Consider the following 27,497-nt stretch of genomic DNA (forward strand, 5'->3'; position numbering starts at 1 on the left):
CCTTTATTAAAACTTTATTATCAAGAACATGTGGGTGAAAAGATTAGAATGCAATAAAATTAGAGCCAAAGTGTCAGAAAATGTCTGAACAATCAGAATGGCCATTGTGGGGCCTTGATCATACCCACCACCAAAAATAAGGTCCTAGTAAATTTAAGAAAATAAAGTAAAAAACAAACACTGTTATTTAAAAATGTTTCTCCTTGATAAAGTGTTGTGATATTTTAGTTCTCAGCCTTGTGTAAAGTGTATTCTGTATTTCGTCCTAGAAAACAACAATGAGTATCAGCAGGAACTTGGTAGCAACAGCAGCACATGTCTGCTTGCTCTGGGAACTATCTCTTTACTGTGTCTACTCTTACAGGGACATCAAGGTCAGCCAGGACCCTCTGGATTGCCAGGACCTAAAGGAGAAAAGGTGTGTGTGTGTGTGTGTGTGTGTGTGTGTGTGTGTGTGTGTGTATGCATATGTGTATACATGTGTGTGTCTCTGTGTGTGTCTGTGTGTATGCATGTGTGTGTATGCATGTATGTGTTTCTGTGTATGCATGTGTGTGCCTCTGTGTGTGTGTCTGTGTCTGTGTGTATGTATGCATGTGTGTATCTGTGTGTATGTCTGTTTGTGTGAGTGCATGCATATGTATTTTACTTTTACTTCCAAAGTCATGTATTAAACCTATGATTTCTTTCTAAATGAATGCATGAAAATATTGCGAGAGATAGAAGAGCCACTTTTCAAATTGTAAAATTTGCAAATTCTAGGAGGATATAAATACCAAGGAACTGACACTCAAATATATTAAAATTCATTAAATATCTCCCAAGGAGTAACTGGAGATTAAGGTGAAATAGTACATGTAAAGGTCCTTTGTGATACACAGTTTCATAAAAGCAATGTTTTTGAAAGAGGACGTGATGTGCTGGATACAATTGCCATAAGCATACAAATATTCACTTAGATTTAAAGTTTCTAATGAGTTAGTAATAACTACAGCATGACTCGGCTTTTAACTTAATTGAAAGTCTACATGTTGAGAAAATTTATGATTAATTTTATGTAATTAAAACAGATTAACATGTCTAAAAAGTTATGCATAATAGAACCATATATAAAACATGATACACTTAATTCTTAGCTACAAAGTTTTTACTTAAATATAGCCAAAAACTCATTAGAAAGAAATAGAATATTTTAAATGTATTTTCTTGTATGTCTGTGTCTGTGTGTGTCTGTGTGTGTTAATAAATATCTATGTTTCTTTTAGGGCTACCCAGGGGAAGACAGCACCATCCTGGGACATCCTGGGCCTCGAGGTGAACCAGTATGTCTTTTCTAAAATTATTTTGGTTCCTAAGATGAAATTCAATCAGAGGCTTTGATACTGGTCATGCCTTTTCTGAGTTCTGTTTGGTTAGTTTTATAACTACACTTTATAGTAAACCAATACTTATCTCTATTCTAGCTAAATAATGTAAAAATGTTAAATATGAAAAAATACAGCAGTCAAGCTCCTTAGCTAAGATGTATGTTTATAGTGGGATGCTAACCCCAGAGGCTTGCACTCCCCCAGAAACAACTCACAGACTGTATGAAGTCCAAGAAATAAAGAAAACAAAACAAAACAAAAAAAATATTTACAAAACAAGAAAACTTTAACTATTTCCATGTTACATTTTGATTTACATGTACTTTAGCTCATTGTAACTATTAAGTTTTCAAGGCATACAATCAAACCTTGAAAAAAATCAAGTACTGACTAAAAAAAATATATTCATATAGTTTTATGTAAAAAGTATGTTAAAATCTGAAAAAAAGTACTGACAAAAAATGTATAATTTTAAGCAAAAAATGTTTAAAATCTGTACATTTATCTTTGTTTTGTAAAATAAAGTTGTTTTATAAAAAAAAGAAAAAAAGAAAAGTAATAATGAATCTAACTTACAACATTGAATGCATGATAAATACCTACATGTTGTCCAAAACTAATATAGTAATAAATTAGAATTTTAAGGAAGATATTTCTTTAATTATAAAGATAATATTTGTTCCTGAAGTGTTTTTATAAAAACCTAACCTATACATGTTTATAAGAATTTACTGATAGTTACCAAATGGTTTGCCAGTTTTTATAACCAGTCATTATACCCAACAGCTTTTCAAGACTGTGGATCTGTTAGTCTTTAAATCCAACATTTTAAAGACAGACTGTCACCATTGTTTTTGAGAAATATCCACCAGTGTAGCTTTGATCTCCGTAGAATGCTTAAGGCTAAAAATAAGATGTGAAAGACTCGTGCAAATTTAAGCGGGTAGATAATGCTTAGTTCACAGAAATGAGCATATTGGTTATATTTTGCATTTTTCACGCAGTATCATTCAAAGTAAGGATGCCAGAGGCATGTCATCAGAATATATGGTCCCAGTATTTGATCTGGCTCTATAGCTGCTGGTGCCATTGATCCTTTACTGTAGAAAAGAATATAGAAATTTCTAGAATGTTTCAAGTTAAATCAAGACACTTCATGTAAAGGCAATCTCTCTGAACAAATGTTTACGTAGGGGTGAGATTTAAGCCAGATACCCAGAATAAAGATCACACTTTCTGTCTTTGCATTGTTCCTCCTAGTCATTCATTTAGGAGTAAGGTAAGTTCTATCTCTCACTGGTCTATAATAAATTCTCCTGTGTGAAAAATACTTAAGATAAGTCTTACTTTGTTAGGTTAGTTGAAGTGGCCTATAAAATAAATAGAATTAATTCTTGCATAAATTTCAATTCATTCGACCTTAAGAAAACGATAAGATTTGTAATATGCAATTATACTTATAAAGTTCAAGCTTTTTTTAGGCACTGTCTCCTCAATATTTTTCATAGTAGAATCATCATGAGATTATTTTCGTATAATTCTGTTTTCACAGTAAACCTCAAACTAATTCTATCTGTGTTATAATTTGTTATATTAGCTCTAATATCTGGATATAAAAATTTTGAAATCATACGGCAACTGTATAAACCATCAAGTTATACGTCAAGTTTTTAATTTTGTAGCACTTTTGACGATTGAAAGTCAACCACTCCTCAGTTACTCGTAGCAAGCTTAAAGAAGCTACTACACGTTGATCTTTGTATTTTTGGCAAAAGAATAAACCACCCTAATCGGAGCATCTGTATGATGGAATTACAGCCATGAAACTGGTTGTCTTTGTGTGTGATCTCTTTAGGGGCCCGTGGGGGAGCGAGGAGAGAGAGGGGAACATGGGGAAGAAGGCTATAAGGTAATCCTTGTAAGCTACAAAATAAACCTCATCGCCTGGAATGTTCAGCCCACATAGAATGTACTCAAACTTTCTGTTTTAATCTCATGTTCCTGTAAATGACGTCTTCTGCTCTTTCCTTCCATCGCTTGACTCTTGTTTACAATGTCAGTTTTCCTGCGGCTTCAGTCTTATGGCTTTGCTCACAAGATCCTCTGCCTGCTTCTATCCTCACATGATCGGAAAGTTTATCTCTAGCTTTCATATTTCCCCGGACTCACCCTGAAGCCCTATAATATTGTTTACATGTCACCCAACACATTTTCCTGTCCTTTGTTGCTCTGTTTCTGCTAGTTGTCTTTTTGAATTACAGAGTACCTTAGATCTATCATGTATAATGTTTAGTTCTAAGCCCTATGTATAATATATTTTTAATAATGACCTGGTAGATTATTTCGCCCACTACAACTTTGCCTCGAGGTCGATGGTCTGTGGTCACATCTTAAAGGCAGATTATACAAGCTGATTGGATAGGCAGATAGACAGATGTTTGCCATTATTAAACTGATCTTCTCAAGATGGCTTTTGTCTGGACTATTTCAGTAGCTCTCTAACTAGACTCACAGCCATAGCCCTTTCAAATGCACTGACCAAATCTCTCACCCAAATCTCTCTGCTTCCCACACTCCTTCCTCTACCAGGAAGCCCTCACCGTTTCATCTGGAATGTGGTTTCTCTGAGGTTGAACCTGTCCCCACTTTGCTTACAGGGTCCCATGGCCGTTCAGCTCTCTCTGACACTGTTGCTGTAGGACAGAATCCACCGCATCCCATGTGCTCTCTCGCAAGACTTTACAAAACCCTTCACTGTCTCACAGTTATGTTTTGCTGCTTAACCAAATGGAATTGTCGGGGTTTAAACAAGACATAGTAGAGTAGGAAGTGGGACTCCCAGGAAGTGGATTAACATTGGTGAGAACTGTGCCACAACTTCACAGAGCCCAAAGAGGCAGCTGGTGATTATGGGGTCATTGTGGAAAGGTGTCCCTGCTACAACAAGCCAGGGAGGCAGCCACATGTAGCTGAACATCATCATCCTGAGCATTGCAGCTGGAGTGGATGCCCTGGATGTCCTTAATGTAATGACACCTATAAAGACTCTTTTTTCAAATAATATTACATTTATGGGCCTTGAAGATCATACACTATCCTAATCACCATTCAATCCTCTGCATTAATTCACATTTTAAAATATGGTATCTGTTCAGCATAATATACCAGATTCATCAAAATATCCCTCAACTAATATTTTCCATTCTGTTTTAATGAAGACTGTATTTAAATTAAGCTCTAGAATACTCTGCTTCCATTTTAACTGATAACATGCTAGGTCACATGACTGAGCTTACTTGAATTAATATGGTACATTCTATTCCCAGGGCCATATGGGTGTGCCAGGACTCAGAGGTGCCACTGGACAACAAGGACCCCCAGTATGTTGTAAAAGTATTATGTAATTCCAACACTTAAAGAAAATTACATTGACATAGTTCATTTCTTGTCTTCTTTACATGATATTTCTCTCTTGGCTCCTACTAAAGGGTGAACCAGGTGACCAGGGTGGACAAGGACTTAAAGGAGAGAGAGGATCTGAAGTAAGTAGTACTTGTTAGACAATGGAAAATGTATTGTCGGCTTAAGAAAGTGGGCACATGAGAAGTCGCTGTTTATAATTCAAGTAGCCATTCGCTCTTCTGAACCGATATCACTGTGAGCCTCCGAAGGAGGGATTGCCAAACACTGCACATACATGATAGAGTGATTCCTACCTCTGACAAGAATCTACATTCACCTTATCTACCCGGACCTTGTAAAATATTGCCCGAGGATAATCCAGAAGGTGGTCTGTTATTGAGGCTGCAAACAGAAATATCAAAATTATAGAGTGAAAATCTACCAGTCAGATATAACTAGTTATAAAATTTATTGACAAGGAAAATTATTGATCACTTGTTAAAGAAGGATCATAAGACTGTGTTCATAACATAGCTACAGGATCCCCACAAGGAGGTTTAGAGTTGGAGAGAAATTTGATTCTGAATATAGGACCAGCAGATGAAAATGTATAGGGAAGGAGCAGGGTAAGGATCAATGGATGGAAAATCACCAAGGGTAATTTTTTAAGTAAGGACAGGTGATCTGACATCACGTGGGGTGGGCAGTAAAGCACTCTGCGTCCAGAGGGATCAGAGATGGAGGTCAGGCCTTGGGTTCTTACCAAGCCAACTCTGCTGTACTTGCTTTCCATAAAGAAGTGAATAGATGGGGCTGGAGAGATGGCTCAGTGGTTAAGAGCACCAACTGCTCTTCCACAGGTCCTGAGTTCAATTACCAGCAACCACATGGTGGCTTACAACTATCTGTAATGAGATCTGATACCCTATTCTAGTTTGTCTGAAGACAGTGACAGTGTACTCACAAACATAAAATAAATAAATCTAGAAGGAGAGGGAGATGTGAATAGATTTTCCCAGAATGAGGAGCCTCATTGAAGTTTGTCTGAGCAAAGAATCTATCTCATAGGATAAAGGTAGAAACTGCATTTAATTATATATGATAGACTTTGGTATAAGAGGCATTTTTCATAAAATAAATTAATTACTCATTATCAGACAAAGGGAAACTCTGTTGGTTCACTAAATTTAAACATCTTTCAGATAGATCGGGCCTCAAAACATATAAAGCAGTTGGCTTTTCATTGGCACTGCCAGTCCATGGGCTGCCCTGCTTCTTGAAACAGTCTGACTTCAAAGTTAAAGTGTCTTCTTTCTAGTGGTAGGGGTTGAACCTGGATCCTTGGACACACTAAGAAAGGTCTCTACCACTAAGCTATACCTCTAATTCTTAAAACTCAATATTTAAGAATATGTAATGTAGCTTAACTTTAAACGTTATAGGAATGGATAGAAAAACAATGGTAAATTTGTTTCTCCTCATTTATAGAAGCGTCCTTACTCTGGTTCGTGCTTCCAACTGGCAGCGTTAAGTAATAAAATGAGGCTGGATCTGATATAGTGAATAGATGCTCAATAGTTATTCAGCCGTGTTGAAGCCATTTTAAATATTCAGGTTATACAGATAGTAATAACATCTGATTCCTTAGTGAAAACGAATCAGAGTTAGGGATATACCGCAGTCAGTAAAGTACTGGCCTGAGTCAGATTCCCCAGAACCCATATTTTAAAAGCTTGGACATGTGTAAAATACGCTGAGAAGCAGAGACAGGTGTATTCTTTAACAAGTTGTAGGTCAATGGGGGGTATACGGGGGCTGGAGGGATGGCTTAACAATCATTCTTGTAGAGAACCCAAGGTCAGTTCTCAACACCCCATGGGTATTTCACAACCAGCTGTAAGATGATCTCCAGGGGATAAAATGTCCTCTTCTGCCCACCATGGGCATCTGTCCTTATGTGCACATACCTTTACACAGATAATTCAAAAATAAAATGCACATATGCATTATTTTAAAACAAAATAAGTCTTCTTTTTAAGTGAACAGAGCCTGAGGAACAATGCCAAAGTTAGCTTCTAGCTGCCACATGTATATGCTCATAAAAACACTCATAAACCTGCATGCACGTGTGTACTCACACATACACAATGCACACTAAATAAACAGAGGTTAATGAGGAGTTAAGTATTAATAACTGTCCTGGGAGAAGAAAAGGTAATGCAGAGAAATGTGGTGGCTTTCATTCTCACTTAGCATTTTTAACGTCTAAAGCAGAAAATGTGGAACAAACTGTAAGGCCAAAAAACAATGCTGCATGCTAACCAAGAATGCAGATGCTTGCCAAGGCTTCATCCTGAAGTGCCTAAAATTTTCTAATTAAAACTTTTCTGTCTGTTGGGTTTCCTTTTCCTCTTTTGACATATCTCTTGAAGAAGAAACTTTCTGGTTCTTGTTAGTTTTCATTAAGATTATAGTGGTGAAAATCAAATTCTCGTATCGGGCGACTGCCTTTCCGATGAACAGGTGAGCTCTTACTGTGGGTTGGAGCCACAAGGTTCTGAGACCATGCCTTGACTTCTCTAGAATCCAAGGAAACAGTTGCTCTTGCTCTGGGGCATGCTGGTATATGCAGGCCACAAGCACCACTTAGGACCTCTGAGGGTTTATACTAGCACTAATTACTACAAGAATTAACACCAGTTATGTATAATTCATTCAGGACTCCTTTGGTGGCTAGATTAGTCCTGTCCGATTGCTGTCATCTTGTTTTTTTGCAAAGCTTTGACTTTGTTTTTTATATTTGGAAATGGCCCCTCAAAAATCATCTGGACAGCAATCTTGTTTGTGAAATAAACATAAATCCTGAAGAGATTATGTGTTACCTAAGATCACGGAACTAATTAGCAACAGAACCAAAAACTTAATTGTCTGGGTCTCATTATGCTTTGCAATTTTGTATCTTGTTATTATATAAAAGCTATTGTTTTGAAATCTTGTATCAATTATAAACTTTTTACAAGTTAAAATACAGTTAATTCTGACTAACCGGTGAATTTTTTCACCGTGCATGTGAGAGTAGGTGCCTCTAGGAAGAGGTGGAGACAAAAGCCATTGCATCCTGATGATTCCTGCCACTCAGATATAAGTGAAAGCTCACAGGAGCTGTAAAGACTCAGAAGTGAGTCTCACACTTCTTTTCCTCTCAACACCAAACTTCTGGAGTTTAGTGAATTGGTTAAAAAAGAGAGAGAAGGAGAAGAATTCATGTATAAAGTCCTGAGTCTGTGTTTGCTGACCACTGGAGAAGTTGGAGCAAGCTGAGAGTTTGGATAACTATCCTTGAGATGTCTTTAAAAATAACTAAGTCAAAAACAAACAAAACAACAAGGTTTAAATTAGCAGGGGACCTTAAACTGTCCATATCATAAGAACTGGTTCACCTTCTCTAACAGAAAACTAGGGGAGGGCCTCTGCAATGGTTCCATGTGGGCCACTCGGAGAGTTTTTCAATATGTCTGAGCAAAGCAGAAAGCACAAACCCCCATGTACTCTGGAAAAAAAATCCTACAGAATCATTTGCCTTCCCTATGTAAAAACAGATATTCCATCCATAGATTTATTAAGTATTTATGTTCAAGTAAAATAGAATAAGTTAAGTCTGGCATTACAGACTACGTCTACTTTTATTATATTCAAATTTGGAGTGTCGGTTGGAGTGCGACTCTTTCCTTGCTTATGGGTCTAACCCAGTTAATCCTCCAGGAACAGCTTGCACAAGAGTGTATTCCCTTCACCTTGGCCATGTGTAATTTCCTACTGGACAGACTAGCCTGTGTAAGGGGTGGGTGTTAGCAATCTCATAATTCTTAGTTGAGTTATGAAACTCTCGTGGTACTAGTTTTGAGACATTTTAAGGTAAAAATTCTCAAAATAAAATAAAATACAGTACAAAAAAGCACATTCTCCAGGCTCATATAACTAAGTGACATGGGATGCATAGCTTATAAAAAACACAGTTTTGTTTCTAGAGCCCAAGGTCAGGATCCCAGCATGGTTGGGTTCCAGCGGGAAAGCACCTTTATACTACTGGATGCTTAGTTCTCACTGTATCCTCACTAGGAGAGAGAGGGCTGAAGAGCTCTCTGGGGTCATGTTCAGAAGAGCACTACCTCTCTCCAAGGCCTTCTCTCTCAAAGCCTCGGTATCCAGAGGCCCAACCATTATGTCATGCCAGTCAGAATTTCAATGTGAATTTGGGGAGCACACAACACTTACTCCCTAACAAGAATGATGTTCTGTGCACCAATCTGCACATATTTAAACCTTCATTATGAGACCATGGCTTTTGCTAGCTCCCCTACTTTCTTTCAGCTACTATGACAATGACTGTCATAAGGAATGATCTGAGACAGAAAACAGAATCTTAGTGTTGGTTAAACACTTATTCCTCAATAGGTGAATGTTTCCATGACTACCCTTCTAGCATCAGCAAAATTTTAAGGTATCGCTCATGTTCATAAAGTTCCCTTAGTCTTGTGCTAAAATGAACTTCCTGTTGCTGTTATGTGCTATTACACTTCCTAATGCCCACACAAGTCTCAAGAAGGTTCTAGTTGTGATAAGACTTCAGATATGTGCTCTCTGGGCACAACATCTAACTTCTGAAATAATTCCAAACATAAGGACCGTCTTCAAATGTAACTGATGTAAGGATGCAGAAACCTTACTTTTGTCTTGTTATTTGAATGATTGCAGCACATACATGAACACATGTTAGAAGCGCCACTCTGCAAAGCACTTACTATCATCCCATATCACCAACGGTAAGAACAGAGATGGAACAAGAGCAGGCTACACGCCTCTGTAGCACCTGAACTCCTGTAACCAATGAGCCCATCCCACTGTTAACAGTCCAGAACATCCAGACTCATGCAGTGAGGCACAGACAGGGCAGTCAGAGGACAGTTACGGACAGCAATAGTCAACTATGCATTGGAAGGCAGGGAGGCTTGAATTTCACAAGCATTTTGAAAAGCATTAAGACCGGGGGCCTATTAAGAAGGAACTATGATAACAAAACACTCATGAAAGGAAATACAAGGTCAAATAGAGGAGCAGGGATTGGAGAAAAGATCAATCAGAGACTGCCTCACCTGGGGATCCACCCCATATGCAGCCACCAAACCCAAGCACTATTGCTGATGTTAAGAAGTGCCTACTGGCCGGAACCAGATATGGATGCCTCCTCAGAGGCTCTGCCAGAATCATTCAGATACAGTTAAGGATGTTTGAAGCTAATCATCAGACTGAACTTGGGGACCCCAATAAAGAAGCTAGAGAAAGGACTGAAAGAGCTGAAAGAGTTTGCAACCTCATGGGAAGAACAACATTATCAACCAACCAAACCCTCCAGAGCTTCCATGGACTAAAACACCAACCACTGAGCACACATGGAGAGACCCATGGCTCCAGTTGCATATGTAGCAGAGGATGGCATTGTTTGGCATCAATGAAAAAAGAGGCCTTTGGTCCAGTAAAGGTGTGTTTTCCCAGTGTAGAGGAATGCCAAGGCACTGAGGTGGAGAGGATGATTGGGAGAGGGAGCACCTTCATGGAAACAAGTGGAGGGGAAAGGGGGATGGGAGGGAGAAAGGAGATAACATTTGAAATGTAAATACAGAGAATATCCAATAAAATAATAAATTTTAAAAAAAGAAGGAACTATGAAAGTCTGGAAGGAGAGGAGCTGGCTATCATTGAGCAAGGAAGGAAAAAAATACCCTGTATTAAACAAAACTCTCGAGGGCTAGTTTGCTAAATGCTCTAAGCAAACATAAACATGTTTACTTTTTATAATTCTGTTTTTTAGAGAAAGTATCTTTAACTTAGAAGAAACAATTTGTAATATGGTAATCTGTTTTTTTCAGGTGTGCAGTATAGAATAGCAAAACAATATATGTGGAATGTGCATATTATACTTCAGAGATATAATTGGTTTTACTCCTGCTTTATGGTTTTCACCATTTCCAGAATTTCGAACATAAATTTTTAAGTTTCAATATACCAGTATTATAATTAGACATATACTTATACATCTAATATAATTATATATACATATATACAATAAAAACATAAAATCTGGTTTATTAGAGACTGTAACTTTAAATTATGTACATAAGTATATGATACTTAAACTTCAGAAAAAGAAATATGCAGACATAAAGCATGCAATTTATTTATAGTCATATCTGTAATTTGCTTAACTTAAAATGTATAAGATCACATCTTAATAACATCTGATAAGTTATATGAAACTGAAAGAATGAATTATATTGCACCTGACAATACTAAGTATTAAAAATGATAATATATAACCTTGCCATAAAAAAGAAAATATGCTAGAAGTTGAACTGTTCTTTTTCTGTTGAATTAATATTTAATATTGAGATATTAATGTGAACATAGAATATATTTCTGTATTTACCAAGTTGGCCGTATCAGTTTCTTTTTCTATTTTTTTTTATTGGATATTTTTTTATGTACATTTCAAATGTTATCTCCTTTCCTGGTTCCCCTCCAAATCCCCCTTTGTCATCTTCCTCCCCCTGCTTCTATGAGGGTGCTCTCCCACCCACTCCCCACCTACTCCCTCCTCCCTACCCTGGCATTTCCCTACACTGGAGCATAGAGCCTTCACAGGACCTGTCCTCCCGTTGATAAGGCCATCCTCTGCTACATATGCAGCTGGAGCCATGGGTCCCTCCATGTGTGTTCTTTTGTTGGTGGTTTAGTCCCTGGGAACTCTGTGGTGGGGGGAGCTGGTTGGTTGGTATTGTTCTTCCTATGGGGCTGCAATCTCCTTCAGCTCCTTCAGTCCTTTCTCTAACTCCTCCACTGGGGTCCCTGTGTCCAATGGTTATCTGTGAGCATCTGCCTCTGTATTTGTTTGGCTTTTGCACAGCCTCTCAAGAGACAGCTATATCAGGCTCCTGACAGCAAGCACTTCTTGGCATCAGAAATATTGTCTGGGTTTGGTAGCTGCACATGGGAAGGATGCCTAGATGGGGCAGTCTCTGGAGGGCCTTTCCTTCAGTCTCTGCCCCACACTTTGTCTCTGAACTTCCTTCTGTGGGTATTTTGTTCCCCTTTCTAAGGACTAAAACATAGAACCTGACATCTGACTGAAATGTCCATCCCATGTGGAGATAGAGAACTGAATGATGGGAACCTAACTTGTTGACTCCCTCTAACTCCTCTAAAGCTCTCAAAATGCTACACTTGATACATTTAACAGTGTTTCCCTTCTGCTGTTTTTCCTCTCCAGATTGAAGTACAATTCTGACTTTTCACAGTCAGGAAGATAGTATGAGGGTGACTTTAGCCTTCAGAGATGTTTCACACACATCCACCAAAATACATGCCAGCCCCAGTGTCCCCAACTGCTATAATCCTACCATGCTGGCCCTCACTGTGGCTTGACTAGAAGAAGTGTTTTGAGCCATGCTTGCATGAGTACCTTCCTGGGTTCTAGGGTTATGTGGTGCATATGACCAAGCTCAACTTTCTGTCTCTTACAGGACTTTCTGTCTTTTACAGGACTTTCTGTCTCTTACAGGAGATAGCCTTTTCTTCTGTGATCACACGCTCTTTACTTCAAACGTTTAAGCCCATCTTCCAAGATGTAACATCTGAGATTGATTATTTGTGTGTGTGCCTTACACCTGCATCTTTAGCATGATTGTCCTAAGAACTTACCATCCCCAGGGTAAAACAGTCCTGTCCGGAGTAACTTCAGATGCTCTCTGAGAATTGTACCTGGTGACGACAATACAGTTCTTTTTTTTTTTTTTTAATTTGCACACCAGATTACTGTTTTCCATGTTTCTCATCTGAAAATAATTTGGGCATATCATCAGAACAATGGAATGGTTTGCAAGAACAGAGTCTCTAACTATACTGGCAGACCAGTTGCTGTTGAATCAATTATGACTTAAAACATCTCACACATGGAAAAACAAACAGTTTCTTGGGAAATAAATACCCTTTTTTTTTTTTTTTTTTGAAAATGTGTTCTCTGTGCATCCGTGGAAGCACATTTTGGGTTCTTGGTTCACATCCATCACCACACAGTGTCCTGTGACCAGGAACTTGGCCTTTGAATTCCTAGCATGTAACAGATGCTATGATACATGATATTCAATAAAAATCTATTGAATTTAGAATTTAGCCACTTTCAAAAGGAGGCATAGACCCTGCCTGAAAGTGAGGCCATTTTTAAAACAGCGCCGTTTTAGAATTATGATTTGAATTTTTAAATCATAGAGTTTGGGGCAAAGGGTAATTTCACATGTGATCTGTTCAAATTCTCCCATTTTTCATGAGAAAGTGACCCTACACAAGCAACTCCTGAGAGAACAAAATGGCCATCCCAGTGACAGGCAGCTAGTTATGTGCACTTCTGTGCTATTCCAGTTTCAGTGTTCTCTTCCACAGCTTGTTTAAGTGACTGTATTTCTATCTGTTAACGATATGCTTCCCATTTTCAGGGTCCTCAGGGGAAAAAGGGAGTTCCTGGTCCTTCTGGGAAACCAGGCATTCCCGTAAGTAACAGACCTCTTTTATCTTCCTTGTTTTTCTAAACAGAATTGACAACTTTAGCAAGCAGAATAGTTTCAGGCCATTTATGTCATGTTGGATAAATCAGACTGCCTTGAAAAAAATATTTAAACCAATGCTGGAACACAGAGGGACCAAAATATGACCACTAACACTAAACCAAGTTTGCTGTTTAAATCTAAGTCCTTGCAAGCAAAGGATGCTCCTTGCCAGTGTTATGGAGCCCTCCCTGTGGACTCTTACTTCTCTCTCTTGGTGAACCACTGTAAACAGGGAACTTGGAAATATGACCAAGCAAGTAGTAACAAAGGTCAGAGTCTTCAAGTATAATTAAAAAGACATGGGCTGGCTTTTCATTGGAGGGCTCAGTTTCTCATTTTCCTGGCAATTAGAGAAGAACATCTTGGGGTGGGGGTAGGGGGTTTTTGGAGTAAGTCCTTTGTCCCAGAATAAAGGTTAATTTACCTTAACATCAGTACCCTCCTCCAACTGGGTAGGTGTGTGCTGTGGCTGATTGGAAGGACACCGCTTCCGAAGCAAGATGGACTTACCTGCTTCTTCTTGCCTGCATGGGGCAAAAGAGGAAAAAAAGATCATTCATACCAAAAGCCCTACAGATAAAGACCAGTTTTTCAAGAATAGAAACAAGATATTGAGGCCTGTTAGTCATATCTTCATCTGACTTAAAGGGAGGAGCATCATATTCTTTATTCTTAAGGAAGAGAACCATGATACAAGGATTTGCAGAAAACACTGATATCTCCAGCTGATGTCTCCATCTGATACCTCCAGCTGATACCTCCATCTGATACCTCCAGCTAATACTTCCAGCTGATACCTTCAGCTGATGTCTTCAGCTGATGTTTCCAGCTGACATTTCCAGCTGATACCTCCAGCCGATACCTCCAGCTGATACCTTCAGCTGATACCTCTAGCTGATGTCTCCAGCTCACAGGTCCATCTTGAATCAATTCATGAGAGTAGAGAAAGATGAACTGACACAGTTACAAATTATCTTAGTCGGGGTTTCTATTCCTGCACAAAACATCATGACCAAGAAGCAAGTTGGGGAGGAAGAGATTTATTCAGCTTACACTTCCAAATTGCTGTTCATCACCAAAGGAGGTCAGGACTGGAACTCAATCAGGTCAGGAAGCAGAAGCTTATGCAGAGAACATGGAAGGATGTTACTTACTGGCTTGCTTTCCTTGACTTGCTCAGCCTGATTTCTTTTAGAACCCAAGACTACCAGCCTAGGGATGGCACCACCCACAATAGGCCCTCCCACCCTTGATCACTAATTGAGAAAATGCCTTACAGCTGGATCTCATGGAGGCATTTCCTCAAAGGAGGCTCCTCTCTCTATAATAACTTCAGCTTGTGTCAAGTTGACACACAAAACTAGCCAGTACACAAATATCAAGGAGTCCCACTGGCTCAAGAAGTTCCGCAATAAATTGCTGAATCACTTTTATTTTTGTTTAGGAGACATTTTCTCAGGCACTTGGACTGAAACCAGGGCCTACTAGATGCTAAGCAAATGTTCTTCTACACAGTTATAGCCTTTGATCTTACAGCAGGGTATAGAAATATATAACTTTTTCTAGACCAAGAAATGTCATCTACCCTATATGTGTCTGTAATCAAACTGATTTTTAATTACCAAGGGACTTCCAGGCCTTCCTGGGCCAAAAGGCTTGCAAGGATACCATGGAGCTGACGGCATGTCAGGATACCCTGGGAAGCCTGGGCTACCGGGAAAACAAGGACTTCCGGTGAGTAGTGAGCATGTATTGTGCTCCTTACATATTCTGCATCCGAGTCTTTTTAAGAATCATGGGGAATCGGGTTATCTGTCATAGCTTAGGTACCAGTTCAGATTAAGCCAACCATTTTTTTTCTAATAGTTATCTTGGAATTGGACTAATGATTTCCAAGTATGTCAGTAAGCATATTCTCTTGGGAATTTTATAGTAGCCATTTATATTTTCTGAGCGCGTAAAAGTTTAAAACACAAACAAGGTGTGCTCATTGAGTGGTTCCATGAGCCAGCCATGTTTGTGTTCATAAATTGTCCTCGTCCTTCTTCGGAACATTTCGGTCCTGGCGGTACCTCAAGTAGGTTCTGCCCAGAATAATTTTCCCTTTGCTTTTACAGCCCTAGTATTTTCAAGAACTGTGTGAATATTTCCTGCATTTATTTAAGGGTTAGAAAAATTATTCTTGTTTTGAATACAAATTTCTAGCTTATTCTATCACAAAGTTTAGAACCATGTATTTTATTTTAGAGAGGGGTGTGTGTGTGTGTGTGTGTGTGTGTGTGTGTGTGTGTGTGTGATCATGGGTGCAGGTACCTAAATAGTTCAGAAGAGGGTATCAGATCCTCTGTAGCTGAAGTTGTAGGAGGCTGTATGTTGCTTGCGATGTTTGGTAGAAACTGAACCCACCCAGCAAGCACCCTCAACTCCTGAGCCATCCCTCCATTCCTCCAAACTATATTTTTGTCTTCACTCAATTACGAGTGAAGACAAAAGATTTTCATCAGTGCTGACCTAATTCAGAAATGTTTGTCATCTGGGGCTACATTTTCACTTGAAACACTAGAATAGTTATCTTCTTCCAATAGCTCAGTAAAACTGAGCTTTGTAAGTTCCCACTATTTGAATATGATTATCCATTGACTTGCTTCTCTTTTCTTAAGTAATAATTCAGCTCTAGTTGTTTATTCAAATGTGGCAAGGTGACGTAGACAAACCCAAGCACACACTGATGCTCTTTTATCACTATGATGAGTTACCTCATATATTTCCAAAACAAAAAGAAGCTGAAACAATCATTTATCCAATCTAATTATTTTGGGAATAAACACATACTCAGGTTCTATCTGGAGATATGAATATTTTTAAGGAGTCTTTTTAACACAGTTTCTATTTATTTTGGAGGAAATATATCAGAACATCAGGTTAAGACCTAGAAAGGGTGAGTATTTAATTGAAATAAATGGTTTATAGACTTATGACAGCAGTATCTCTCTAGTTAAAGACTTTTTACTTTCTCCTATTTTCTTCCTCCTCTTCCTCTTCTTTCTTCTCCCATTCCCCCTCTTCTTTCTCCTCTTCCTTCTAACAGGATCTGAACATGTGGCTGGATTACTCAACCAGCATTTGCTTCGCCCTCCCAGGGGCTGGAGTACAATGAGACATTACATTATACTGTAGACACCACACAAGAGGACACTCACCTGATATCTCAGTCTAAAGGAAACTCATACTGTGCCTGCAGCTCTACTCTGGAAAGGCTGGGGTTTCATCTTCTCCAGTACTCAGTCACATAGTAATGGACCAAAGGTCTCTCCAAACAAGCCTTGGACATGAGTTATAGAATACACCTCCTACCATACCATGGATGGTTTCCTCCAGGAGGATCTGCTTTTCCTCACAAAGTTATGGTCTAGGAATTGACTCTGAATCTGAAAAACAATTGAGACTCTTAGTTCAACATATATCCATAAGACCTACAAGCTTTCCAGTTAAATGCCAACGTAGTCTTGTAAGCTGTGGCGTATTTGGTTGATTCTATGAGTTCCTATGTTGAATTATTGCCAAAGATGTATACAGATCAAACCAGTGATAACTGATCCTACCTTTTTCTCTGAAAGTACTATCCTGAGTTCTATTACCCCCATTTCAAACACACGGTTCTAATGCATTTCGAACACTTCAGAAGAATCTGGGCTTTATATTGCTAGTCCACTGATTATCAGTAGTGCTATTGGTGCCTGTCCTTGTTCATGTTCCACTTACTATTTAATTTTAGTGGACAAGAATTACTTATTTGAAAGCTATAACCTAATACAGCCAAAACATTCTTCAAGTAATTTTCCATTGCGCTTCCCCTGTATTTTCAGGTAGACAATACCTTCAAATAATGGCCTACTTTCTTGTATCCTTTATTTTTTTCTTCCACATAAGCTCTAAGGTGCCCTTTATTTTGTATTTAGAAGCATCAGAAATAGCAGGAGATTGTCTACTGCTCTCATGGAGATGACACAGCTAGTGTTTTCCCACCCGGAGCATCTTCATCTTCCACTCTCCCTGTCCTGTATTATCCTTTTCCGTCCCTCTTTCCTGGTTTCCATAGATACGTAGTTTTCTTCTGCCCGTGCAGTCATTGTCTGTACTTTGTTGTTCACATGGCAGGAATAGTGGACTTAGTAATCAAGTGTCTACATATTGAAGCTGTGGTCTGTTTATCATATCACTCTTGATAGCTTCCCTTTAATACAAGTGGTGAAAAGCACCTCCAGTATGTGTGCCTCTCTAAGCCCTGTCCTCCAGTGCTTCTTCATACCGCCACAAAGTTTGACCATCAGATGCCGGGCACTTTCTGTTTTCATTACCTTTCTTTCTCGCATTCTTAAGAGGGGTGCACTTAAGTAGACTATCCAATCACCAACATTCTCAGTATCCTTTATAATAAAATCTTCTGAATTTGTAAGACAGCCTTCTGAGATCTCAAATAATAAGAGATTTTAGTTTTCCTCCTTATAAATAAAAAACACATTCAGCATTGTACTGGAGATTCAGCGAAACAGTAAGGTTCTAGCAAGAGCAGTAACAATAGACAAAAGTCACTTAAATTTATTGTGGAAGACATAAAACTGTCTTTATTTACATATAACCCATTTATCCATGCAGAAAGTCCAGAATGTATTAAAAAAATAAATTTAGCAGTGTTTCAGGATGAAAGACCCCTACACAAAAATGAACGTATGCACTCCCATGTTGCTTAATGACAAGGTTCTGAGAGGAGCAGTGCTTGGGATCCCACTATTATGAAACATTGTAGTCTGTACATATATAAACCATAATTGTTCATCTTGCCACAGCCTGTAATCTGTGCTGTGGCCTTAGCTTCTATTTGTACACCATGTGACAGTACTGACTACTGTAACCTTGATGTCTTAACACTACATTAATTATCTATGTAGCTGAAGACAGCTAAACACAGAGAGAAGTACACTGAAAACATGTGGAAGACATTTGTTTAAAAGTTGCATGGGAGAAATAGCTCACATCTCCTAAGCCTTGTAAGGACTATAAGGACTGAATTCAAATCCTCAGTTCCCATATGTATGATAATTAAGCATGACAGCTACCTGAAATTCCAGAAGCAGAGAAAGGGATCCCCCAGAATGAAGTAGCTAGCCCTATGGACAACCTCAGGGTTCAATTGTGAGACTCTGCCTCAATAAATAAAATGAAGAGCAATTGAGGAAGACACTGCAGGTCAACTTTGTGCTCTCAGGCCTGCATGTACACACTCATATGTACACACACACTCATATGTACACACACACATGCAAACATACACACAAGCACACACTCACAAGCATACATGCACACATGCACACGTATGCACATACACACACACACAGGCAAAGATTATTACACCAGTCTAAGACACTTAGCCTGAGTAAGGCTGAGCAGCCAGGCAGTTGCCCTGGTGAGAAGTAAAGTATAGTGAGAGAATGGAGAGACCACACCATGACTCTGCTGCTGTAAAAAATAGGCTACAGTAAATACATTTTATGTACATTTTTGGAAGTTTAAAGTAACACAGCTTAAATCACATCAAATAACTGAATAAAAACATTGTCTTCCTTTGTATCAATATTTTCTACGTCTATATTTTTTAATGCTTTAATACATTTGTAAGCATTTGAAGGGGCAGTTAACATGTGGGATGCCACAAACCACTGGCTTTAAAGACTGAGACATGGACAAGCTGAGATCAGATGGACCGTGCACTCTGATGGAGAGACTTAAGCATCAACCTGGAAAGTCGGCACATTTGATGTGTGCAGCTGGCACTGAGGAGGAGGATTAGCCCAGCTCAGAGGAAGGCTTTGGGGGAGAGACATCTTAGGTTGCAGTCATCTGGGAGGTGGAAAGCTATGGCTGCTGGTCTCTGCAATGTCAACATCCCTCTGAACCCAGCTTGGGAAGGTTTTGCCATTTCCATGGATATGAGGTGTCAGGGTCCTTGACCTGTCCCTGCTTCTGACAACAAAAGAAAATCTCTTAGAACTTCATTTGCTCCCCACAGGGCGAGTCCACTCTGGAGCTACTAAATTCAGCACACCGTTGTCAGTAGCAACGGAGGTGTCAGTGGTACCGTCCTGCGTTCAGCAGCAAGCATGATGCATGTGTCAGTTTCCACACTGACTTCCTGACTCCCCTTCGACCATCATACTTTCAAACCTGATTTTCATTGTTTGTCTGGGGTTATATGTGCAGCAATTGTCTTTTTTCTCTCCTTAAATTATCCAGAGTCAAGTTCTAATATTTACAGGTAATATTCTTTTTTCTCTCATTTCTGTTGTTACTCTGTATTTACATTTGAGATGTTATCCCTTTCCCCTGCCCTGCTCCCATCCCCCCTTCCCCTCCATTTGCCTTCACAAAAGTGCACCCCCTCCTAATCACCCTCTTCACTCCATTGCCTTTGCATTCCCCTACATTGGGAAAACGTGTCCTTTCTGAACTAAAAGCCTCTTCTCACATTGATGCCAGACACTGCTATCTTCAGCTACATATGCACCTGGAGCCATAGGTCTCTCCATGTGTGCTCAATGGTTGGTGTTCTAGTCCATGGGAGTTGTGGAGGGTTTGGTTGGTTGACAATGTTGTTCTTTCCATGAGGTTGCAACGCCTTTCAGCTCCTTCAGTCCCTTCTTTAGCACCTTCATTGGGGTCCCCATGTTCAGTCCAATGGTTAGCTGCAAGCATGCTCAGCTGTATCTGTATGACTTTGACAGAGCCCCTGAGGAGGCATCCATATTTGGTTCCTGACAGTAAGTACTTCTTGGCATCAGCAATAGTGCTTGAGTTTGGTGGCTGCATATGTGGTGGATCCCCTGGTGCAGCAGCTTCTGAATGATCTTTTCTTCAATCCCTGTTCCTATATTTGACCTTGCATTTCCAGGTAATGTTCTAAAGCAGAAATTTAGTAAAATGAAACCATGAGCTCTGTGGTTTAGCATGTGGAGAGTATCAGAAACATAAGCAAAGAAGCATGTGATCTGATTGGACCATGTGAGGGGAGGATGGATAATGAAATATCAAGATGTTCAGAGCATCAGAACATTCAAAAGAGAAGCTGAGTTCTGGATGAGAAATAGGAGAGCAACAAGGGATAAACATAGGATCAGAACTTATCACTAGTGAGACACTCAGACTGAGCATGCTTAAACCCTCATCAGAGAAGTCTATGAGGCTGAAGACCTAATAAAAGCATAGAAGAGTCTGGGGTAAATTAGTTGAACAACAAAGTATGCACAGTCCACCACTACTTAAATGTTTCTCTCTGGAACAACTGCTAACAAAAGATTTGAAGCACATGTTTTTTATATATAGTACAGTTCCTTTATATTAGTACAGAAAGCTTATTGACCTTTGTGATTAAAAAATGAGTGAATTATAGCAATGTAAACATTGCTGCAATACACTTCCCAGGGCCATGAAGTTGAATGACATCTGATATTGCCATGAGACAGCAATCAAGTAGGCACCAGATCACCTACTACTTTTTGACATTGTTGCAGGATAGATTGTAAAATTTGTGTACATATACTTAGAATTCTGGGATTCCTGAGTGTTAAAGCATGTTATATCTATCCAAAAAAAATGATCATTTCTTTATAGATCCTTCATTGTAACCCCAAGATCTGCATGTCAGTGGGTATTTATGAAAATGGAAATGTTTTCCCAAAATACCTCTGCTCTCCACAGAATAATTTATATGAAATTGGGGTCATGATGCTCTTTAAAAGAATACACTAAATAAACTAATATCTTTAGTGGCTACCTGGTCATTAGCACAAATAATGTCCAAGAGAATATTTTCTAAAGCAAAGGTGAAGCTGCTAAGTTTTTTAATGCTATTTTGGAGGGGAAAAATATCATTGCTAAAAACAAGGAAGATTCCTGAAGATTTTCAACCATGGATAAGGACATTTTCCCATTGGTCTTTGATTTAAATCATGGCACCATGGTGTTCCTTGGCTTCCCTTTAAAGACTGCTGGGTTTATCCACTTAGAAAAATATTTATTCTAGGTTTGCAGCATTATGCAATGTCTAGTTTTTCTAAACAATGTTCTTTCTTTTCTTTTCCCCACTCTTTTCAGTTTTGATGTGGCCATGGAATTACAGAATTCCTGGCATATTAACTCTGTACTTTCAGAGTTTTTCAAGGTCATGTGACCGTAGCTGAGGAATAGTTTCAGGGAGGCTCAAGTTGCCTTTGTGAATTTCCTCTACTCAAATGAGTGTTCCGAGGCCAGACAGCTTAGCACATCTGCAGCAGATGAGTCTACCACGCTGTTTTCATTGAGTCGGACTTCTGTACACAGAACCTCAATCATTTAGAAAAGAAACTTTTCCATGAAAAAAAAAAGACATAAATTTATCTGTCACTAAAATTAAGAGTTGCCAGGCTATTTTTTATATAAATTTTTATTGCTATTCTAATAAAACTGGTTTTTGGAAAGAAAGGAATGAGATGTGACTAACAACTTATTTTAGGACAAATCAAGGCTCTTCCAAGCCTGAGTTTTACCATCCATCAGGTGATTCTTGCGTGTTTAATGTGCAGCACTCAAACCATGGTTCTTGTCTTAAAAGAACACTGAGAATCTTGAGTTTCTCTCTCTTGTGGGTTGTGCTCAGCATAGCATGAGAGGAAAAGCGCCCCTCAGTAGCCCATCTCTGGCCACCATGAGAGAAACAGCAGCCCTGTTGCCCGTCTGTAGCTTACGACACAGCTGTATTCAAGAACTTGGTCCCAAGGAGGCTGCAATTCTTTCCTTAAGCATGCTGTCTGCTTGCAATGGATAGATATATTTTTGTCATGTGATTCTGTGGTGTTGTTTTGAGATAATTCAAGGAAACACTCATTTCTGCTTCACGTAGACCATGTCTTATGGTGGTTGTTCACAGGGTGTGTATAGTCAATGTGTAAGATACAAAGGCAGCCATCCCTTTCACAGTGTTTTTTTTAATTTTCTATATTTTTATTTATTCCTTTTTTACAGTCTATACTTTACCCCCTCCCAGTTTATCCTCTGATTGTCCCACATCCCATACCTCCCCTTTCCCCCACCCATCTCTGTGAGAATGTTCCCACCCCCCCATGTCTACCCCCACCAGACCTCCCACTCCCTGCGGCCTTGAGTCTCTTGAGGATTTGGTGCATCTTCTTTCACTGAGGCCAGACCAGGCAGTCCTCTGCTGTATATGTATTAGGGGCCTCAAATCAGCTGGTGTATGCTACCTTGTTGGTGGCTCTGTGTCTGAGAGGGTCCAGGTTAATTGAGACTGCTGATCTTCTTATAGGGTCTTCCTCCTCCTCAGCTTCTTCCAGTGCCTGGGAAGGTAAGAAACTCTCGGGACTCAAGAGGGACTTCAGATGAAATGCCCAACAGTGAGGAGGGAACTTGTAGAGCCCACCTCCAGTAGAAAGACAGGGCATCAAGTGGTGGGATGGGGTTGCCATCCTCAGTCAAAAACTCTGACCCAGAATTGTTCCTGTCTGAAAGAACTGCAAGGATCAAAATGGAGAAGAGCATGAGAGAAAGAAGGTCCAGTGGCAGGCCCAAAGTGGGATCCAGCTCAGGGGGAGGCCCCAGGGTCTGACACTTTTACTGATGCTATCTAGTGCTCACAAGCAAAAGGACCTATCATGACACGCCTTCCAAAAGACCCAATGCACAACTGAGTCAGAAGCTGATATTTACACCCAACCAATGGATAGAAGCTGGTGACCCCTGTGTTTGAATTAGATCTACTTTCAAAATGTCCTGTCAACTTTATGTCACGAAGGGCTTGATTATCCAGTTAGGGATTCATCTAATTAGAACTTTCTCTCTCCTTTCCTATGGCTGCTTCCACTGGACAGATTCCTGCTCATTAGGATGTCTTCCAGGACAGCACTTGAATTGTTTGGCAGCTCATTAGTCTCAAAGTGAAAGATCTACGGAAAGGTAGAGGTTTCCTCATTGAGTCTTCAGTGAACCCCACGCCATCATATACAGCTCATACTCATACTGGAATGGTATTCCTTATGTATCTGGCCTCTGTTTACCTTACCAGCCTGACAGCCTTACTACCCTGCTCTTTATGAGTACTGTTCATGCAAGCATAGTAACATCTAAATTATCAATGTTTACTGTGTACCAGATACTAGCCCAGATGCTGATTATATATTAAATTATGTAATCTCTATGAGGTCAATATAGCTATTATCCTCAGTTTACCAGAAGGAATGGAGTGCTCAGAAAGACTAAGAACTTGCCCAAGATCACACAGTCAACAAGCACAAAAAAACAAAATTCGAAACCAGGAAGTCTAGTGTGAGTGCCTTGTTCTTTACAAGAATGCTCACTCTACAATTGCATTGAGGCTCTACTCAAGTTACATGTCCTTACTTTTCTTACTGTTTTAGTGAGGGTTTCTAGTCCTTCACAAACATCATGACCAAGAATCAAGTTGGGGAGGAAAGGGTTTATTCAGCTTACCCTTCCATATCGCTGTTCATCACCAGAGGAAGTCAGGACTGGAATTCAAGCAGGTCAGGAAGCAAGAGCTGATACAGAGGCCATGGAGGGATGTTACTTACTGGCTTGCTTCCCCTGGCTTGCTCAGCCTGCTTTCTTATAGAACCCAGGTCTACCATCCCAGGGATGGCACCACCCACGGTGGGCTGGACCCCCGCCCCTTGATCACTAGTTGAGAAAATGCCTTACAGCTGGATCTCATGGAGGCATTTCCTCAACTGAGGCTCCTTTCCCTGTTATAACTCCAGCTTGTGTCAAGTTGACATAAAACCAGCCTGTCCACTTACTTTCCCTCCCAAATTCTTGGTATTTCTCTCCTCGATTTACTGATTCTATGCATGTACTTTATTCTCTCTGCTTAGAAAGTTTGTTTGCTTTAATTTTATGATGAGTATTTTCGTAACTTTTCAGGAATCAACCAAACTGTACCTCCTGTGTACACTCTAAATCGGGGTCTTGTCTGCTTAAAACTTCTATATACCCATGGTGATTTCTACAGCAAATCATGCTTAATTTAGGTGCCAATTGCTTATGTTGTTTTCTCTTGCATAGCAGATCTTGCATTTCGCTCCTTGGTTGCCTAGCACCTTGCACATTGTTAGGCTCAGAGGAAAAACCCTATAAATCTTTGAGAAATGTTCTTTGTGTGCTAACCGTGTCTTATATTAACTAATTATCATCCTAGACACTATCTATTAAATGACTATGTCAGAAACTAATGTGTATAATTTTACTATAATCAAGTGAAATATTTTATGTAAAAGACCCAATATATGGCCTAGGCTTATTGAGCCAATATTGCTCCTATACAGTAATAAATATAATTGCTTAATAAATTACATTATTTTAGAGCACAAATAATTGTTCAGTTCCTGGTACAAATGAGGAGTTATAGAATACAAGGAAAAGGTTGACCCCATGGACTATACATAAAAGCAACAAAGCTTTAATATTTGACCTCTATCAAAAGTCAGAATTTATGGATTGATAATGTGGATTGACATAATGGTTGAATACTAGACTATAAATAAAAAGATCCACGGATAATTTCCAGTCTTTTTAAGTGCGAGGAAAGAAACAGTTAGGTGACAATGTGTCATGGAAGAGGCGGGTTGTATAGGAACTTGAGTAGGGAAGTCTCCTGAGACGATTATAGAGAACCTGACTGTGGCCAGATAAATCCAGACTTGAAAAAATCCTGCTGCATAGGAGGAACCAGAATAAAAATGTCTGTAGTCGTGAAAGAGTCGGTCTGGTTGCAGGGTTATTGGAGGATGGAGTGAGATACATAGATGGCATGTCAGTTGCTTTTGATATAGGAAGGCCCATATTGATTTCTTCACAGCAGTGAGAGGGGAGATACATGAGAACCAGGTCTAGATGACTCCTCTCTGGTCCTTGGTAGTCCTGTGATTGTGTGCTGAGACCTAAGTGGAGGAGGCCTCACATGGTTTCCCGTACTATAGAGGCATGGTCACTGCTCAGAATTTTCAGGACTATGAAACTATTGTTTGTGCTCATGGAAATCTGTAAGTGATTCTGGGAGGCAGACCACCACAGTGTTGGACGATGCTGGGTGGACCAGCACAGTGCTGGGTGACACCGGGTAAACCAGCACAGTGCCGGGTGACGGCGGGAGGTGGACAAACACAGTGCTGGCATGTGTTGTGTCTGAGTGAGAGGTTAGTTTCACAGACGTGGAAATAGCCACAAAGGAAGCTCCATGATCCTTCCCTGCTGAAGACTCGCCCCTACTCTCTGTCCCTTGACTTTAATACATTGAGATGTTTAAACTACCTCCCAACTTTAACCAACAGCTCATTCATCAATCTTACTCTAGCTCTTGACCATGTTGATTGTGACTAGAATTGTAGCACAATGTTATAAATGTGGCATAATTTATATATGCTGTGGCCATGCATATTACTACCCATAATTACTAGCCCAAGTATTTTTAAACGGCCACTTCTTTCCTGGGAGGGATATGTTTAGCATCAACTATAATGAGAACTTCTCCTGAAGCCGGAGTGGGTTTTACTGCTGCAGTTGGGAAGTAGTGTTGTTTATAGCTCTTGAGTTTGCTGGCTTTAAAAATGACATGCCTATGTTTCCTAAAATAGAAAGAAACTTTGGAATATTATGCTAAATTTTTTATGCTACAGGAAATAAAACTTTATGTTTTCTTCTTACATCATAAATAACTACAGGAACATCCCTATGTATCTTTAAAATGTATAGCATTACAAAGGGCAAGGAAGGGAGAAATACCGAATTTTTCAAGAAAAATTTCAAGAAAACATCAAATAATACAAAATTCTATGTCATTTAAGTTTTTCCCATTGACTAAAAGAAAAATCAGTAGAATCAGTGTTGTGAGGGTTGTAACCCACTAAATGTCATTTTAAAGAGAGTCTCTGTCCTACTCCTTGTCACATGCCAGTGAGTCCCAGCATCTGTTTCTCTTCTTGGTGTCTACAGGAAAGCATCTCTCCATTCCCTTCAGACACCGCCCTCTTCCTTCCTCAGTTTACAGCAGGAACAGTAGATGCATGGAGAAGCCAGTCTCTGAGGGATGGGAGGTACCCAGTGACAGAAAGAACCCACAGTCTGACACACATTCCTTTTCTACACAGCTCTCTTTCTGTTCTGTCAAAATTGGCAACACTCTCCTACAGGGCTCAGAACTCACTTATGTAGGGAGACAGCCTCTGTCTGAGAATAATGAAACTCCCTGGCTAAAAAGGTATCATGTACTCTTTTTGTTATATTAACCTTCTATTTTATAACTGGATAGTACCTTTTAATTATAAAAATGATAATAAATTGACTAGAGAATACTGGGTACAGGTGTGGAAAAGATTTCCTAGTTTATACATGAGTGTGCTGCCAAATTCACCTTCTAAGAGTCAGGTAAGCTATTCACTGATTGCACCATCTCTCAGCAACGTGAATAATTATTGTGGTTTTATTTGTTTGTAAAATGTCCTTGTATTACTTTACCCCTTTGTTTAATTGTTTGAAGCAAATAATCCTTTGGAAGCTACTAGACAGAATGCCTGGAATTAGCATCTGTTTCTCTTGAAAACAAGCTTAGTTATCCATCTGTGTGTCCCTAATAAAAAATGTTTGTTCTTTACTTACTTGTCTGAGACACTTATAAGTTTGTACAGAACACTCTGCTACTGTCTTCGAATTTCTCTCTAAGAAACCAGCCTGAATGGTAAACGACTTGCAGTGTATTCATTAGCCTGGGCCGTCTAATAACTCAATAAAATTAACTTTCCATGTAACCTTAACGAGCTTTCTCGTGATGACTCCCACAGCCTAAGTCATCTGTTGACCTCAGGGCTGTTCAACAGTGTCTATGTGTCTATTGTCTGTGTCTTGGCACAAGAATATGGGCCTTTTCTACTAGGGAGCCAAATGTCTTGAAAATTACCTAGAATTACAATGAAGATAAAGTGATACTGTCTCAGGATTGTAGGACCTTGAGCTA

At 39.5% G+C, this 27,497-nt stretch overlaps 1 protein-coding gene across 1 annotated transcript in view; it reads left to right on the top strand.

Annotated features, from left to right (window-relative positions):
* Nucleotides 1-27,497, top strand: part of COL24A1 (collagen type XXIV alpha 1 chain) — a gene marked incomplete at both ends in the record, with an annotated part of 253,479 nt that overhangs the window by 184,669 nt on the left and 41,313 nt on the right. The window contains 7 exons of the mRNA XM_080916055.1: nt 365-418; nt 1,266-1,322; nt 3,223-3,276; nt 4,694-4,747; nt 4,856-4,909; nt 13,316-13,369; nt 15,053-15,160. Coding sequence (XP_080772181.1) covers nt 365-418; nt 1,266-1,322; nt 3,223-3,276; nt 4,694-4,747; nt 4,856-4,909; nt 13,316-13,369; nt 15,053-15,160 — 435 coding nt within the window. The remainder of the gene's footprint in view (nt 1-364; nt 419-1,265; nt 1,323-3,222; nt 3,277-4,693; nt 4,748-4,855; nt 4,910-13,315; nt 13,370-15,052; nt 15,161-27,497) is intronic.

The sequence above is a fragment of the Micromys minutus genome (assembly GCF_963924665.1).
Source record: "Micromys minutus genome assembly, chromosome: 4".
Taxonomy (NCBI): domain Eukaryota; kingdom Metazoa; phylum Chordata; class Mammalia; order Rodentia; family Muridae; genus Micromys; species Micromys minutus.